Genomic DNA, 19,479 nt, shown 5'->3' with positions numbered 1-19,479 from the left:
ATTGTCTTTATTTATTTAACAAAAATAAAGGCAAAATGAAGACGTGTGACAAACTAAGTACACCTTATGATTTAATTGCTTGTTGAACCACATTTAGCAGCAATAACTTGAAGCAATCATTTTCTATGTGACTTTATCAGTCTCTCACTGTCACATCGTTGTGGAGGAATTTCGGCCCGCTCTTCTTTACAATGTTGCTTCAGTTCATTGATGCTTGTGGGCGTCTGTTTAAGCACAGCTCTCTTAAGGTCCCGCCACAGGATTTCAGTCAGGTTGAGGTCTGGACTCTGACAGGGCCAGTGCAACACCTTGATTCTTTTCTTTTTCAGCCAGTCTGTTGTAGATTTGCTGGTATGCTTGGGATCAATGTTCTGTTGCATGACCCAATTTCGGTCACGTCTTAGCTGTCGAACAGATGGCCTCACTTTTTACTCTGGAATATTTTCATATGCAGAGGAGTTCATGGTCGATTCAAGGTGCCCAGGTCCTGTGGCTGCAAAACAAGCCCAAATCATCACCCCTCCACCACCGTGCTTAACAGTTGGGATGAGGTGTTTTTGCTGATACTGTGTTTGGTTTTCATCAAACTTGGCGCTGTGCATTATGGCCAAACATCTCCACTTTGGTCTCGTCTGTCCAAAGGACATTGTTCCAGAAGTCTTGTGGTTTTTTCAGATGCAATTTTGCAAACAAGCCATGCATGTTCAGTCTTTTTCTAATTGTACTGTCATGAACTTTAATATTTAACATGCTGACTGAATAAATGAATGAGGCATTTATATAGCGCTTTCATATGTACTACTGTACACCCAAAGCACTTTACAATTGTATCCGGTAATCTCTCCTCAACCACCACCAGTGTGCAGAATCCACTTGGATGATGTGACTGCAGCCACAGAACAACGGCGCCAGTGCGCTCACCACACACCGGCTATAGGAGGAGAGGAGAGAGAGTGATAGAGCCAATTCAGTTGATGGGGATTATTAGAAGGCCATGATTGACAAGGGCTATTGGATGGAATTTGGCCAGGACACCGGGGTTACACCCCTACTCTTTACGAGAAGTGCCATGGGATTTTTAATGACCACAGAGCATCAGGACCTCGGTTTAACGTCTCATCCGAAGGACGGAGGCCTGTAGAGTCTGAGATGTAGCGCTTGGGTGTTTTGCAGTTTCTCTGAGCACTGCACAGTCTGGCCTTGGGGTGAATTTGCTGGGACGTCCACTCCTGGGAAGATTGACAGCTGTCTTGAATGTTTTCCACTTGTGAATAATCTTCCTCACTGTAGAATGATAGACTTCAATTTGTTTGGAAATAACCTTGTAACCCTTCCTAGATTGACGGGCAAGAACGACTGCTTCTCTAAGATCATTGCTGATGTATTTCCTCCTTGCCATCGTGTTAACACATGCCTGAATCCTCCAGACCAGCAAACTGCCAAAACTTCTGCTTTCTGATGCTTGCTGATGATCAATTAATCAAAGACATTTGATTAGCAGGGCCTGACAGCTACTTAAACTATGGAAGCAGTAAGGGTGTACTTAGTTTGTCACCCATGCCTTCTCCATTTTGGCCTAGTTTTTGCTAAACAAACCATGACACAGTGTAATATGTCATGTGTTGTTATTCATCTGTGGTTGTATTTACCTAATTTTAAGAACTAGATGAAAAGCAAAAAAAAATAGATACAAATAAAATAAATTATTATAAAATTATAAATAATTATTCATCTATTTAAAAAAAAAGTTTATGTAAAATAAATAATAATAAATATAAATATATATATTAAAAAATAATTCCCCCCAGAAGTAGTGTTAACTGAGCTGTAAGCCACTAAATCACTGCAGTAAAATGTACTGTGCTTCACTTTTGATAAAAAGTGGGTGCTATATTCATAATAACATTATGAATACACTATTTCACATATAGGCTGATTTTTGGCTTTGATGATCTTAGGCAATATATTAAGAATATGGATTGGAGTGTTATGTATATCAGAGGTCCCCAACCCCCGGGCCGCGGACCGGTACCGGTCCGTGGGACATTTGGTACCGGGCCTCACAGAAAGAATATATAACTTAACGTATTTTCCGGACTATAAATCGTTCCGGAGTATATGTCGCATCAGTAAAAAAATGCGTCATGAAGAAGAAAAAACATAATATAGCCTAAGTCGCACTGGACTATAAGTCGCATTAATTTAGAAATGTAGCCTATTTCACAAAAAAATATATATATTAAAAAAAAAGAATAATAATAATTGTTCGGATGGGACTGTTCACCCTTACGGACGTGCAGCGCTCTGAAAGCGGCACAAAAAGACTGCTTTAAAACTTTCACAGAGACCTCAGACAGAAAGCAAAAAGCCTGTCTTTAAATTGTATTTCGTTTTGTATTAATTATATCTTAATTTTAATCAATGTTTCATCACCCAATTGCCAGGATTTAATAAGAAGTAAATATAATAGAAAATATTTTATCAGGACACGGAGGCGCGGGCGCGTGAACTGGAGCTGATCTCATAAATTAACCGAAATTCAGCGTATAAGGTAGCCTACTTGCCTCACAGACCTGAGACATAGAAAGCTTGAAATGTCTAATTTTAAACAGAACAATTCAAAACAAAAGAAAACTGACTGTTCTCTGCTTATGTAATTCGTATATGTGCATTTCTCTCTGGCGCGTTCAGGCATACTGCGAAGATCGAGTCAGCATTGTCAACTTCATCTTTGCACAGAAAACACTTGTTTAAACAATTAAAATGTCTCCTGCTATATTTTACATATTCATAATCATTAATTTTGGTTCTTAAAATCGGTTCTTTGTGACAGCTTTTAGGTGCTTTATTGGCAGCGCCACCTTACATCGCATCAGCACCGTAAACATGGAGATTTTTTTCTTTTGGGGGGCTTTTTGTTTGTGTTCAGGCTTTCTCAGTTGTCTTTAGGCGCGATATTACGAGTACCCTGCTAATAAAAATGCAAGTAAGCCTACACATTGAATTCACGTTTATTATTATATTTAATTGTTTTTTATATATATTTTTTTTTATGTTGTTGTATTTATCTGCCGCACCTTAAAGGCCGGTCCGTGGAAATATTGTCTGATATTAAACCGGTCCGTGGCGCAAAAAAGGTTGGGGACCGCTGATGTATATGATTGATCTGTTTTTACTGAAACCGAATATTCATTTGAGGTCGTTTATCGGACTAGTAAATCTATCTACATGCCCAGTTAATGATGCCTTTAATCAAACTGGAATATGATAAACAGCAGGTGTTGATGTTAAAGTTGTATGTTGGTTGTGTTTTATTCCAGGCAGCTTCAGCAGCAGCAGCAGGCCGAACTGGAGGTTCACCAGAGAGATGGACTGACTGCTTATGACCTGTCGCAGGTGCGCATACACACTTTTCTCTTAGTTTGTCATTTAGTCACCTAACCCTTACAGGTGCATTACTCTTTTTAGCCTGTGTAGTATGTATAATTTATCCTCCTTCATTTTATATGCAAGTCCCTCCATTAGAGTCACAGCTGAGCCTTTTTTAGATTTATGCTTTAAACTGAATATCAGACAGTGAAGCTCCCACAGGAAAATTTTATTATCTAGAAGTGTAGAAGCTCAAGAGACTTAATGGAGTTAACTGTCATGTTTCATCAACTTCGTCTCAGATGTTTCTCCGAAAATCCCTTAGTTATTGTTGTTACACTATACATACTGTATACTTTATACTAAATAGAGTTTAGAGCTATAAAATGAATGTGGATGATAATGGATCTGATCGTTTGGTTTTGGGGGCATTTGATGAGAAATGAGAGTTCGTATTGAGATATATGATGTTTGATTGTCGATTACTAAATCTGTGGAAACTCTAGACCAGGTTTTCTCAAATTGGGGTTTGTAAGTTAATGAAAAGCTAATAATTAATAAAATCATATCACATAAATAAATAATGAAAACAAACTTTAAAATAAAACACTTGCTAAAGAAGATGGAATATTTTATTTGTTTAACTGCATGTCATGTGGCCATTTACTGACATCAGAGAACTGTGAACATGCCAGTGTGTTGTTCAGTTATTGAAATATTGACTTTTTTCATAAAATAACAGACTTTAGCAAAAGTCTCCATTTGTTCTCCATTTAATCTTATTGCTGTCTTGGAGAAACAGTTGAAAAACTAAGATTTTCTTTTTCACAAGCAGTAGACAGATCTTCTCCCTTAGCTTTTCTGTTGTATCAAATTGATTTTAGGTTTATAATCTAATTATATTAAAACAAATTTATTTTAAAAAGATTTGCCATGAAAATAGACAATATTACTGTTAAATTACAACATATTACTGTTAAATTACAACATGTTGTAATTTAACAGTAATATGTTGTAATTTAACAGTAATATTGTCTATTTTCATGGCAAATCTTTTTAAAATAAATTTGTTTTAATATAATTACAACATAAGTGAAAAGTCACTTAGTACACTTATTGTAAACTGTTGTTTTTAATTAAATTGTTATTTGGTATGCTTTATGATTGTGTAATTCATTGTCTCACAAAATAAAGTCAGCATTAAATTAAAATTGACCATATTTATTTTTTATTTCACTGATCTTATAAACATTCATCCATGCATTTATTTATCTTTTATTTTTACAAAATATTGTAATCTTTAATCAAAATATACTCTTAACTTGCTCATCCTGTGATATGCTCATTTGATGACGCGCTGCAGCCATTAGCATTCAGTTCTGCCTCTATTCCAGTGTGCAGTGCTAACTTTTTACAATACAGTCAACAAGTAATATCTTTAACTCTTTTAATCCTTGTTTGATAAAATGGAAATACGTCACAATATGGTAGTAAAGTTTTTTTTTTTTTTTTTTTTTCTGATTTTAAAATACTTGTTTGCTTCAAATATGAGTTTGTAATGTTGTGATTCATCTTAAATCTAGTTGGTTTAATTCATGGCTCAGAATTTGAATGGATAAAAAAAAAAAAAAAAAAAAATTTTCCCAGAATCAATTTCACTGTAACAGTATGAGGTCACTGTTGTGTGCTTTATGCTTGACGGCATGTGCTAGTTTGCGTGGTATGCTTGCCAGAATTGCTTAAAGCACTGTATGTTACTTTGGGTAATGACTGATAAATGCAATAGAGAATCTGCATCATTTTGGTAATTTTAGCTGTGGACTGTTAACTCCCTCTCTGTGGAATCTGTGCTATAAAAATAGGACAGTCACACATATAACACCCGTCGTTTGGAATATGCCCTGTCTTTATCTTTCACAACTTTTTCAACTTAATGCACATTTGCTTTGAGTCATAAGTGATAATGTTGTTATGCTATATCATATGCTGTTTATGTTAAAGGGGTCATTTGAGTCAATCTTAATAAAGCAGTGAGGATTATTTGTTGAAAATAGAAAACTCCTCACACATGGGATCTTGGGTAGAGCCCACCAGCATTTACAATCTATATGGATGTATAACGCCTGTCTGCAATTTAGAAAGCGACTTTTTTTGGTCATCATTATTGATTCCTGAGCTTGCAGTTTAACACTTTCAGTGAAGTTACATTTGTGATCCTTGTGGCATTCACTTAATCTCTTATTTAGCATTTAGTTTTCATTCAAGTTAAATGATAACAAACTGACCCTCTCACGTTGACACCCACAGGTGCCAGTTGCCAGTGTGCAATCCGGCGTTCATGAGGCGGGGAAGACCATCGACAAAGCCGATTCACTGTTCTCCCAGGAGAGAGACCCTCGCTTCAGTGACATGTACACAGGGATCTCTGGATGTATGTTCTTAGATATATTTCATGTGACTAGCACTGCATCACACACTGATTTTAATCTAAACAAGCAATTTACTGTAATTTCGCTTAATGTAATTACAAAGCCTGCGCATGACTGCCAGCTAGAGTTTATACACTCTTTTAATGCATGGTATGATATGTATACAATGTATGATTGCTGCAGTTGGTAGGAATTACAACGAATTTACAAAGAAATTAAGTCGGAAATTCCAGCTAAAACACGTAAAATCCAGCTTCTGAAAGTCAAAGTCAGTTATTTAGGGTCATTAGCTGGGCCAGGCTGGTTTAGCTGGGTAATTCTGTTAACGTTACATGTCTTTCCTCTGTAAATATTTATATATATATATATATATATATATATGGCTAAAAATAATTTATTATATTATTGCATATGCAAAAACAAAAATGATTCCAAGCTGGTTTTGCTGGGTAATTCTAATAAGTTTGCATGTCTGTCTTCTGTAGTTTGTCTCTCTTTTTCTGTTCTTTTTCCTCAGTCTTTGTAGCCGATAAAGATGCTGTGATGTATTGTGCGACTATGTCTCCTTTCTTAAATGTAGTCATTCAGTAACTGTGGGCATGATAAGGATCTTTGTTTATTGGGTTTGTTTGTGTTTAGCTGATAAAAAGATGATGGTTCCCTCCTCCACTGCTGGTGGGCAGCAGTTATACTCTCAAGGCAGCCCGTTCCAGCCCGGACACTCTGGCAAGAGCTTCGGGTATGGATGAACACATTTCACTACTTTAAAAACCTGTTCATAACAAGTTTTCAAATGAAATGCGAATACACTCTGGTCATTATATTCTTTTATGCAGAATACGACCCCTGATTGCACAGTTTTCGTGTGCTATAATGCAAAATCACTAAAATGTTACTGATACACTACTGTTCAAAAGTTTGGGTTAGTAATTTTAACAAGTTTAGTCATTTTAGTAATCTGTTTCCACAATAATATTAAAAATGTGGAAATAGGAAATAATATTATTTCCACCTATTCTAAAAGTGCTCAATTGATGCGGATGCATTTTTTATCCTATAAGAAGACATGCACATAAACACATTTACCAAAAACTCATGTGACTTTGCCTCAACAGAGGATGTGATTTAACGTTGCTGTATTCGCAAATGTTTTATGCGATATTCCAGTTTTCACATAAGTTAAATTTGCAACTTTGGATGGAAACTTATAAGTTATTCTTGAGCAGCAAATCAGCATATTAGAATGATTTCTGAAGGATCATGTGACACTGAAGACAGGCGTAATAATACAGAAAATTCAGCTTTGCATCACAGGAATAAATAACATTTTAAAATATAATAAAATAGAAAACAGTAATTTTACACTGTATTAATATTTCAAAATGAAATAAATGCAGCCTTGGTTAGCAGAAGTCAAAAAATCTGCAGGGCATCGTGAAAGTCCGCGGCGGGTGTTGACGCGATGTGATTTCTGCCCAGTGTTCTGAATGTCAAAGTGAAGAAATTCAATGAAGCGCGGGTAAACGGCGAGAGTAACTATGACTCTCAAAAAGCCGATTGTAAAAAAATCATAAACAGCTTTTGAACGCTAGTATATGTTGTCACATTCCTGACGCAAAGTGTTGATATTGGAATATATCAGGATGTAATGTTAATTATCTTTGGAGTCAATGTTAGTTGAATTGAGAACATTTATTTATTGCTTGCTGGCCATGACAGTATTTGTGGCATAATTGCATTAGATTACCTTGTTGTGTTGTGCTTTTGAAGAAGACTTTTGATGGGGAATAATATATAGTTTATTTTTCCCGTCACTGTCAAGACCCATCATGATTTTGTGCCTAAAATTCTTTCTTTGGATGCAGTGAATGTTGCTTTCATGACCATTATACATGGTGCATTGTTACAGGGCCTGGTGTAAAACTAAGGATTCTGTAGCTTTTTTTAATAGTTTAATGCTTAATTCTGGCAAAAATCTGTGCCTGGTGTGAATAGGCCTTCAGACCTTTGACAGAGAATCAAGAGGAATGTCATAATGTGGCGCGTGTGTGTCTTTCAGCTCATCTGTGATCCACGTCCCAGGCGTCAATGACATCCAGTCCACAGCTGGTTCAGCTGGACAGAACCTAACCCAGATATCCCGGCAGATCAACGCCGGCCAGGTGTCCTGGACAGGAAGCCGACCGCCCTTCTCCGGCCAGGTGAGAATGAACCCATCGCTGCCTTTGCATGCCTGCGCCGGCAGCTTGCCACTGGCACTCTATTCTCCATCAGATTAATTAAAGTAATGGAACATTCCTCTTTAGCATTGTGATGGGAGAATTGAAACCAGATCCACGTTTGGATGTGGAGCAGTGGCTGAAAAAGATCATTCAGGGCAAAGCAGTTGTAAAATATGTATTTTAATACTTTCCTTACCAAAAATAATATGCAAGTAGTATGTATGTACAGTATATTTAAGACAAATATGTATAATTATATATTTTAATAGTAAAGATAACCAAAAAATATATACTTTTTTCTATTCCAAAAATATACAACTATTAAATATACAAAAAAAGATTGTTTTTATTTTCAAACTGGATATCTGTATAACTGCAAACATTAAGTGCAACTAAAGTAATATGAACCAATACAAAATTGGGACATATTAAATAGACTCTTAAATAGTCTTTTAGGCCATGCTTAATGTCGAGTCCTGCCATTAGAGAAGGTTACCGGGGGTTGTGAAGAACCTTGCGTGTGGCATGTTCATGATATGTGTGTTTTTAATCATCTCTGATGAATGTGTTTGTGTGTGCCTTATGGTCTCTAATCTGTGTCTCTTTAGGAAGCAATAAATTGCATGCATATCATTTTAATGTCATGTCATATTTGTAATATCTTTAAGAATAACATATGCAAAGTCAATCCCAATATTAAGCCCTTTGTTATGCAGAAGAGCAGAGAAATGCGGGTACACAAGTAGCTCTGCGGTTATCCATTGATTAAAAGTAAAGCTGCTTGTCTGCAGCTGTCATTGTGTGATTGCAGTGGTTTCCCTTCTGCCCAGCCCAGTTAAGACTTTTAGTTTGATTGTAAGATCTGATTTACAGCTGTCTTGAGTTTGACATGAAATGGAAAGTGTTGAGGTTTTATTTGTTCTTAAAACACTTTAAAACAACTGTCCTAACCGAGTTTGTGATTAAAGTTCAAAAGAACAGTGTAGCAAGGTTAGTTGTTATGGGAAGGAACCGGCGAACATTGAAAGACTTTTTAAATAAATAAACAAATACAAAACGAAAGTAAAGACTGCAGCCCCTCACGGGCGACATAATAAAACACAACATAAAATCCAGGCCTGTCCTCTCTCGTCCTTCACGATCGTCACTCCTCCTTTTATGCTTCCGCTCCTCCGTGAGAGATGCGAGACCGGTGCGTCGCGCAGGTGTCGCTCATCATTAATCACGCCACCGGCCTCACACCGTTCACTCACGGCCCTCGGCCTCATCCTGCTCGTCACAAACAACATTTATTTTAAATTAAAATGTTTTGGCTCTGTTTACACCTGGTATTAAGATCAGGTTGATCAGATCACAAGTAGACGAGGGAGATACATTACCATTTACATCTGGTGTTTTAATCTGTCTCTTTTGTCCACTTTCAACCACTTCTGTCCTGATTTCTTCCAGGGGAGGGTCTATGAGCTGGTAAATATATATGGGCTTTTTCAGATCTTTCGGTCTATTAGACAAAAAAAGCTCACGCAATTTATATATGAACACACCAGGTTGACATTGAATGGTAAAACATATGAAGAGCATCAACTTTAGTTTCTGCTCTGATAGCCACAAGACCATGCCAAAGCTGTGAGTGCGTGTTAGAAATAAGGAATGGTGAGAGAACATTGTGCTTGGTACGTTTTTCATCTTTAAACCAAACTTGGGTCTTCAGCCGACAAACTTTGAATCCCGTCTGGCTAGTGCTCTTCCCATAATGTTTACGCATTAGATCAGTAGGCGTGGAGTAGATTCTTTTGTGACTGTTAGAACACATTCGACCACATAAGCGTCTACACTGCGAAAGCAATCCGGTCAAATGTGTTTTCGACTACCTCTGGAAGTGGTCAAAATTGGACAAACTCAAAACGTTTTAGACCCTGTTTACACCTGTATTTAGCGTTGTCCACTTTTGATCCAATTGACCAAAATGCAATTGGTCAAAAGTGACAGTAAAGACATTTATAAGGCCCTGTTAACCAGGTGTAAACAGGGCCTTATAAATGTCTTTACTGTCACTTTTGATCAGTTTAATGCATCCTTCCTGAATAAAAGTAATCATTTATTTCCCAAAAAAACATACTGACCCCAACTTTTGAACGGTAGTCTATACAATTTTCCACTGTATATTAACATTATCATCATCATGTCTCCTGTCATTCCACCACAGCAGCAGATTCAAACTCAGTCCAATAAGGCTCAATCCTCACCATTCGGCATTGGCTCCAGCCACAGCTACCAGGCCGACCCGTCCTCATACAGCCCTCTGTCCAGCCCCGCTACCTCCTCGCCCTCTGGAAATGCCTACTCCAACCTGGCCAATCGCAGCGCTGCTTTTGGTAAGATCTGTTCATTTATGACTATAAATTGCTCCATTTTGGTGCATACGTGTTTATTGCGCTAACATTGCTGTATGTTAAAGGGGTCCTATTATTCTTTTTTGAAAAGGTCTGCAAAGTTACAAAGCATGAAGTTTCTGAACTCCCTCAACTCCATTGTAGTCTTGAGTTTTCTTCCGGGAATGTTTGTCACAATATTCCTTATTTAAATAATTCCTGCTCAAGGCATCTGCAAAAAAAAGGGGTAAGGTCTGGTAGAGTGTTGAACGGTAAGGGGTGTGACATTTCTGAAACACGCTGGAAGCAGTTGACCAATCGCAACACACTGGTCCAGCTGACCAATCAGAGCATATTGCACTTTTCGAAAGGAGGGGCTAAACAGAGCGTTACTGACAGACTGGGAAGAAAGGTGCTGCAACAATGTAAAATATGTGAAGAATAAGGTGTTTTTTGAACATGTGACGCATGAAAACCTATTCTAGTAGACCCTAAAAACAAAATAAGACTTTGTAAAAGGGCTTAATAGGTCCTATTTAACATTCATTGAATCATTTATTGATCAACATGATCAAGTAGATATCATCATTTGAACTTGTGTTATTGCTGCACGTGTCAATGTCAATGTTAAAATGTTAGTTTTTGTAAGTTAATTATGTAAACATTGGTTTTGTTGGCTTCAATTGGATTTGTTTGTTTTGTATTATAAGAATTGCTATTGATCATCATTTAAAGTATTGATATCAGCTACTGACATTTTGGTATTGTGAAAACCCTTTTTACCTGAAATGGTCGAATGATCTCACCGCATGATTGACAGAAGATCCCTGGTGCGCTTCAAACCGTGATATGTTCCAGACTGACGTCAGTCTTAGATTAACAGGCATTCATATGGAGGTGACATCACAGCACCTCTGGGAAACAAAATCCTCCCATGGGCCCTTTCAGATGCCTGTATGAACTGTCTTTTACATGTACAGCGATTTATAGATTTCCGTATAAAAGACAATATAACACACAATGACTGAAACAGACATTTGTCTTGAACAAAACAGTCTTTGTCTTTGACAGCAGACAGTGTGAGAATTGTATGGCATCCATAGCGAGACAAACAGTTTTGTTGTTTTGGTTTCTCTGGATTGGCCGCTTAATCTCTATTATAGACCGTATAAAAAACAGATTTCTGTGGTTCGAGTGATCACAATTTGTTGGACAACAGGCAATTAGATGTTTGTTCTTAGTTTTGAAAACCCTTTTAAATCACTTCTCTATAGAACAGCGACTTTTAATCATGGCTGTTACACAACATGCATAACTTATTCAATAAGTCTGGAAAATTGCTTTTCAAATAAGTTTATGTAATCAAAACATACATCAAGAAAGATGTCACAAAAAGTTAAATAGAGCTGGGGTGTCCAAACCTTTTTTTTTTTTTTTTTTTTGTGGACACACCTGGGGGCTGGTTACTTCTCCTTCATGATATATGTAATTATTGTGCATTCATATCGCCCACTCCTATTCTATCTTACATCAGTCAAACTCACTTGCTCTTGCGTGTCTTTCTTTTGTAATGTGCAGGGCTTTAAACACCCTGCAGTGTGTTTAATTAATCTGTCATGTGCTGCACCTTTAAACTCATGCTACAGAGATCTGGTTTCTGAATCCTGACACTTTTAAGTAAGGAATTTGACCAGCGTGACACGAAGGGCAAAGATCCACCACCACAGTTGTGCAACTTTTCACATTCTTCGACCGAAGGCAGAACATGCTGAACGGCTTAAAGGGAGAAACTGTGGAATCGTTGTTATTGCATTACATCCGTTTAAAGCCGCCTCGAATTTCTCCATCACATTCAGGTCTATGAACCGAATTTAATTTGAAGCGGAGCGTACGTACGGAGGCTTAAAGGATGGCATTTTTTTCCCATTGTTGTGTCCCTTGAGGGGAACACTCTACCTTGAACCTGTGATTAGTGTGTCCATTTAATAAGTAATTTATGTTAAAGAGGTGACATTAAAAACCCACTTCAATTTCGAGTGTATCAGACTCTGAATGGCTTTCCAAGCCCTGAAGACTTCTGCCAGCCGCTTGAAAATGAAGCCATGTCCAGATAATTCTTTTTTAATATGGTGTCATTAAAGAAAATGGGACATTTATCTTCACCTCCTCACGTGGACAGCCCTTGGACAGCCCGTAAATGGAGGAAGAAAGCGGAGACTGCAGGAATGTCTTTTTCTGTGTATGGAATTAATTCATTGAATGCCATTTTTTTCCCAGCAAACTGAGCACATAATTGTATTGTAATCCTTAGTTAGTGAAGGTATGTGCACAATTGTAACCAATGAGAATCTGTTTTCTGTTTTAATATACATTTTAAAATGTAATTTTGTGCTAGCAAAGCTGAATTTTCAGCAGCCATTACTCCAGTGTTCTAGTGTTACGTGATCCTTCAGAAATCATTCTAATATAATACAATTATTATCAATGTTGAAAACGGTCATGCTGATGACTTTTTTTGTGAAAACCATGATCATTTTTTTCAAGATTATTTCATGAATAGAAAGTTCATACGAACATTATTTATTTGGAACAGTAATCTTTTTTAACATTTATAATTGTCTTTAATGCTAAGTGTATACATGCATGTTACATGCAAATTATTATTGATATTCTCATGAAATCTTCATTGCTTTTGCCAAATTTGCCAGAGTATATGTATGGCCTTATTCCCTACCCAGACTTAATGACTTTCTCTCTATGATGAATTCATAAAAAGAAAAGTTGTACTTTGCAACTTTTCCAAAGAACTTATATATTTTCATATTTCATATTCAGTTCTGATGGAAATGAGAAGTGACAGGGGAGCACATCTCTGCCAGAGCAGCAGTTTGAAGTTCAGAAATGTCATTAATTTTAACATTTTTATATCACGAACTGAGGGCAGATTTATTAGGTGACATTACCAAACCACTGCATATTTCAGAAATTCAGTTTCTTTTTATTTGTATAGGTTTTAAGTTAATTGACTGCTATTGTTTGATGAAGGCCAGGATCTTTGCTCCAGGACATGTGATCAATATATTTACATAGATGAAAACTTAACTCTTTGTCTCCAAGTGTCCAATCAGTCACACTTACAAGTAGATAAAAGAAAAGAACATGGGCAGAGTAAGAATAAGATAATGGTCAAGTAACTCTAATCACTAGTCATGTAAAAGCATTCACATGAAATCAACACAATCTTTTATTTACAGATAAAAAACAGCTCCTGTGAGATTTGTACTTCATAGTTTGTGTACAATCTTCTTCTTTGCAACTAATGCAATGCATAAACAACCATCATACTGCCTTCATTCAAATGTTTCATACTGAGATAATGCTACATTGTGACTTAATTGCAGTCTTTATATGCTTATGTGAAATTGAGCATGCTTTCAAATGAGCTGTATTTATCACTATGAAAGCGAGAGAATGTGCTTTCAATCCTTGCATTGATTTGAAGAGCACTTGGGACTAACAGCAAAGCCCGGCTCTTTGTTTGAAATGTGTTTGCTTTCGTCACGCCAGCTTTTTGCACCGTTTAATCTTTAAGAATCATGTTTGATGGAGTGGTCAGAGAATAAGCGGCACCTAAGCTCTACAGATACCGAGGGAAAACATGAAGCACGCCGATTTCAGATTGATGGGGACGGAGAAAGATGGCTAGGGGAGACAGACAAAGAGAGACAAATAGGAAAATTGATAGAGAGATATACGAGGCGCGTCAGTGGAGCCAAACAGCCGAACCTTGAGGGAAAGACAGCCAGAAATCGAGCCAGAGAAGGGATGCTCTCGGCTGAATATCGTCGTCCGCGTGGCAAGCGCTAACACAGTAGGGAAATGAGAAGTTTGACCTTACATCACTGCCTCATCAACATGGAGAATATGAGAAACAGCCCGAGGGCATCGCTGTGCCATCTTGCAAAACACCCACCCACGTCGTCACCTCCGCCTGCGCCCACCGCGCATTAGTCTTCTCGACTCTGCTCGTTTCCTAACCAAAGACTCGGGCCCTGCGGGTGAAGAGACTCCAGTCTAGATGTATGCGTTTAAATGATTCTGTCAGCCTGTAGTAAATGTGTTCCCCCTCCTGTGCGACAAATTGAGCGAAATGGAGGTCGTACGGTTGAAGTGTTTTACACGCACGCTCGATTGAGATGCTGCAAAAGTAGACGTGTGTTGGAGTTAATGGTGAAAGTTGATACCGCAAATTATAAACGTGTTTGTTGAGAAGCGGTGGAGGATCCATATCAGAACATTCTTCCTTCATTGATTCACCCTGAATGGGTTTTTTTTTCTTTCTTTTTTTTCTGTAGAATGCAAAAAGTTTTTTCCAGTGTTTTTTTTTTGTATTATTTATATACTATTATAGTATTTATTAATGTTTTTAATTAGCTTTTATTTTTGAATTTTCATTTTTCATTTTAGTTTGTTTTAATAATTTTTGTGTGCTTTTGTAATTTTTATTCGTTTTTTTTCTATTTAGTATTATTTTCTAGTTTTAGTCATTTTAGCACTTATTCTATTTCAGTTATTTTTATTGTATTCAGTTTAATTTTCATATAGTTTTTTTTCTAATGTAACTATACTAATATAATATAACTTTTATGTAATCTAATATTTCTATTTTACTTTATTTCAATCAGCAAATTATTTTTAACAGTTTTAGTTAACAACACTTAATAATATTTTTATTCAGTTTATAATATTGATTAAAGTTTTTCAACTAATATTTTATTTCAATCAACAAATATTTTTTAATAGTTTTTGTTAATAACAAGACATTTTATTTAATTTATTTTATTCAGTTTATAATTTCCTTGTAAGTTTAAGTTTTTCATGTAATATTTACATTTTATTTAATTTCAGGTTTTCAGAAACAAATTATTTTTAATAGTTTTAGTTAACAATTATAACACATTTTATTTTTTATTGTATGTATTATATATATATATATATATATATATATATATATATATATATATATATATATATATATATATATAGCTTTGTTTCAGTCAACAAATTATTTTTTTAATAGTTTTCGTTAATGACATTCCACAGCTCTTTTCCATACAACATTTCATTGGAATTCCAATAATTAACACCATGAAAAATGATTAAAGAAGTATTATCTGTTCATCTGTAAGCTTGTTGGTTTCTCCAGATGTGTCAGGTGAAAGCAGCCAGAGCGGAGGACAGTTCCAGGGCCGTCCGTCTGAGGTCTGGTCCCAGTGGCAGAGTCAACACCACAGCCAGCAGGGTGGAGACCCACATCCTCATCCTCAGTCCAGCCAGACGGAGGTCTTCCAGGTGAGCGCTTGACATCAAAATACACCTGTGTTCGCCACATGTAGAGTTGTGTTGGTGGGCAACAGAACATTTGAAGGCCTGTGATAGTAAACAATATGCTAACCAACAGTATAGAAAATAACACTGATAATAATACATAATGTATCTTGATATTGTAATCCAATTCAAGAAGATGTTTTGAAACAATGGGTATTGTGAATAATAATAAAAAATAAACTGAATGACGTCTGATGTGAATCAGCCTTTACAGTTACACTGACTCACTGGCAGAGCAGTAACTGAACGTAGCTTGTCTGATTCAACAGAGCGCTGTATTTCTGTCCCACAGGATATGCTGCCGATGCCAGGCGATCCCACTCAAGGATCAACCAATTACAACATTGAAGACTTTGCCGACCTCGGCATGTTCCCACCGTTTTCTGAGTAAATGGAGACTCTTATGTTTGTTCGTTTTGTTTTGGTTCAGACTGCAGTACCTTTATCTCACATGTGACGGACATGACGCTGCTGAAACACATTTCTGAATTCACTTACACACTTACACACTCTCTTGACTTGATCATTCATACACAAACAGTTAAAAACACAAGATATACCCCATTCTTGATGTTCCCCATCATTTGATCATCATGTGATGATTAACTGCTGCCATTATCAATAGAAAATATACATAAACAACCCTTTTAATAAATACGTTTGCATTTACAGTCCAATTTTTGAGAGCGATAACAGTGTAAGATTCTCATTTACTTAAGTTAATAAAGCGCAATAACTAGTAAGTCTAATTTACATAGAAAGCAGGTGAATGTAATGCCTGGTTTGGGTGAAATGTGAATATGACGCAGGATTTTGTGTCAAAATGACTGTATGCTAAAGTTAGATGATTCATGCAGCGACCTCACGTCAGGACTGTTTTCACACACGCAGGAATCCAACAAAAATATAATGAAAAGGTTTTCTCGTTTTTAACGTACAATAGTATTTTCAGAATCTTTCATGATGCGAAGAATCTTTTTCTCTTCAAGTGTTGCACCTCATTTTTCATTGCCAAACAGCATCTTGCTGACAAAAAACGCTGAGATATTTTTACGCTTACCGTGTAAAATGTAGTCTATGTAGTGATGTCTATAACCTAGTTAAACTAATAATAAATGTAGGCAGATGTAAAGAAAAAAAAATCAGTATTTGATTTAAATCTTGATTTAAAGGCATTGCTTTTGCAGCCTTTTTTTTTTTTTTTTTTTTTACTTTTACTTTTGTTGTTCTTACAAAAACACTTGCAACAGTGTCACTTTGTGAAGTAATCGACACCAGCCTCATATGAGCAGATGCAGCATAAAAATATACAATGTTCATTGTAATCTTTGTGGCAGCTGCAATTCTTGCTATTAACTTTTGGACTAATAACGTGGACTTCTCGTTTTCATGATGAAACTCGATCACGCCACAACTATGGACTGATGGAAAGACGTCGACATGAAATCTAAACCTTTTTGCAAAATCAAATGGATGTTTAATGTAAATAATGTGATTTTTATGTCGGACCATGTTTCATTTGACATACAGCTATATATACTTGTGTAGGTTTAATATCATTGTGTGCAATGTAAGTACATATTTAACTCCACTACTTAGTTAGCCTGTCCATTGTACAATGAGTTTAGATTGTATAAATTGTGCAAATGTGTTCCATTATTTTTGTGTAACTTTATGACAAGAAATTGTGCTTGTGACAATAAATTCTCATCGAGTATGTGCATTTCAATCAAGTAGACTGAGCTGTATTCATTGGGTTGGTTGCTCAATACACACATGTTCATTTTGCCAGTTTGTTTGAACAGATCATAAATTGTGTAAATTCAATCCTGAAAATTATGATTTCTCTCCATTAATGCTAATCTGCATTGGGTTTGTGTCTGTTGGTTTCATGTTGACTTTATGTAGGCATACAAAAAGCTAATTTCAGCTATAATGTACAGTAAAACTACTTTCATTAATCGTAGAGTTATGGTAAATGGCGTTTTGTGCCGTATAGTAAATGGTCTGCATGCATACACATTTATTGCTGCTCCAAGAAACATCAATGGACAAATTGAGACTTACTGCCTGTTCATTTATGCTTCCTTATCCTGCTTATTTAGGTTGTTGGTCAGGGAACAGGAAGGGGATTTGACCACAGGGATTACTCATAAACACCAGCAGATGCTAAATACGCTTTCTGAATTCATTTGGACATTCAAACTCCACAGAAGAAAAGTGAAGGGCTTTTAATGCTGCGGTCGCCCATGAGGACCTGCTCTGCCCTCGTCTGTGCAATGGGCCGTAGTATTTCCTAAATTCTATCTAATGGTTTTTTTGTTTGTTTGTTTTTTTTGCATCCAGTAATAGGTGCTATTGTTGCTTTCAAGTCCTCCTGGGAAGTTCCTGTCTTCAAGTGTATTTAAATGATTTTGATTTAACTTTCTTTCCTGCTTTTTCTCTTCCTTACAGACACAGGAAGCACCAATTCAACAGAATGAAGTGCGAAAGATGTGCTTTTGGTTTGTATTTTACATTTTTGTCTATCGTATCATATCATTCTGCCAGAGAGAATGATGGGACATGTATTTTTGTTGTGCAACCTGTTGCCTCGTAACCCAGCTATGGTCAATGAGTAGCAAAATAAATCATACAGCAACAATTCACAATTACAACTTAGCAGTGTTATTTTAAATATTATGTATGTACTATTACACTGTAAAAAGTGATCATTTGACTTAACTTAATAATTTTAAGGCAAGAAGTTTCCTCACTTTTTTTAAAGTAAATAAACTTGAAAAAATTAAGTTATGTGGAATTAATGTGGTTTGTTTTAACCAATGTGGTAATGTTCATCTTGTATGACATGACTTGAAGATAGCAAATCGTTGTTGTTTTTTTAGCAGGTGGTTTTCTACTACGTGCATGTGAGCGTGGCGAGAGACCGTATCAGCTTGTCATATAATTGCATTTCTGTACACTGTCAAAAATGTTAATGTTAAGTTCCTTCTGGGTGAAGCATGACAAGACTTGACTGGCTAGAAGCGTAAACAGCAGCTCCATTAAATCACGTTCATTGCGTGCGTCTCAGTTTAATGCAGAAGACTTTTCAGATGTTCAGCATTCCAGCGGATCTTGATGCTCTTTGATTAGACTGTCTGAATGCTCGGGTGACACCTCAGATCTGTTTAGTAGGGGAACTTGAGATGTTCTGCAGAGGTCAGCCGCCTGAAATCTGTCTGCATTCACTGTCATACCTGCATGTTTTTACTGTTAGGTAACAGCATGAAAAGTTTTATCTAATTGGATTCACAAAAAAAAAGAAAAAGGAAAGTATATCTTTTAAAGTCACCATGAAATTTGCTCATTTGTTTTTATGGACTATTGCAGTATTTATTATAAATGATTTATCCATGCACATCATTACGTTTTTAACTTGTGTGCCTCATAATCTTTAATCAAATAACGTCCTCAACCTCTTGCAGCGGCATCTATTCTCTGATGATGTGTTTACTGGTGCGAGGGCGGGACAACCTGTCACTCACATGAGATCCACCAATAGCAAACCACAACCATCCAATCAAAGTCTCACCTTACATTTGTTCTGGTTCAAGAAGCCACTTCACTTGGATATATACACGTTACAATAAGGAAGAAAAGACTTGCATATTCTGTTTCATGGCGACTTTAAATAATGTGGTAACTTTATAATGTGAT

The 19,479-nt window shown here is 36.4% G+C and overlaps 1 protein-coding gene across 4 annotated transcripts in view; it reads left to right on the top strand.

Annotated features, from left to right (window-relative positions):
* The window catches only part of arnt2 (aryl-hydrocarbon receptor nuclear translocator 2), a 73,960-nt gene extending 56,445 nt beyond the window's left edge, over nucleotides 1-17,515 (top strand). For 2 of the 4 annotated variants that reach the window (XM_084404521.1, XM_084404523.1), the window contains 7 exons: nucleotides 3,321-3,396; nucleotides 5,677-5,800; nucleotides 6,438-6,537; nucleotides 7,858-7,999; nucleotides 10,227-10,395; nucleotides 15,599-15,744; nucleotides 16,073-17,515. In XM_084404521.1, the coding sequence (XP_084260647.1) occupies nucleotides 3,321-3,396; nucleotides 5,677-5,800; nucleotides 6,438-6,537; nucleotides 7,858-7,999; nucleotides 10,227-10,395; nucleotides 15,599-15,744; nucleotides 16,073-16,171 (856 nt within the window). In that variant the 3' untranslated portion in view covers nucleotides 16,172-17,515. The remainder of the gene's footprint in view (nucleotides 1-3,320; nucleotides 3,397-5,676; nucleotides 5,801-6,437; nucleotides 6,538-7,857; nucleotides 8,000-10,226; nucleotides 10,396-15,598; nucleotides 15,745-16,072) is intronic. The other 2 variants (XM_084404522.1, XM_084404524.1) reach the window with 1 other exon arrangement.
* Nucleotides 17,516-19,479: the final 1,964 nt, after the last annotated feature.

Source organism: Rutilus rutilus, assembly GCF_951802725.1.
Source record: "Rutilus rutilus genome assembly, chromosome: 3".
Lineage (NCBI taxonomy): Eukaryota > Metazoa > Chordata > Actinopteri > Cypriniformes > Leuciscidae > Rutilus > Rutilus rutilus.
Note: the sequence above shows the minus strand (reverse complement) of the source record. Positions and strands in the feature narration are given on the sequence as shown.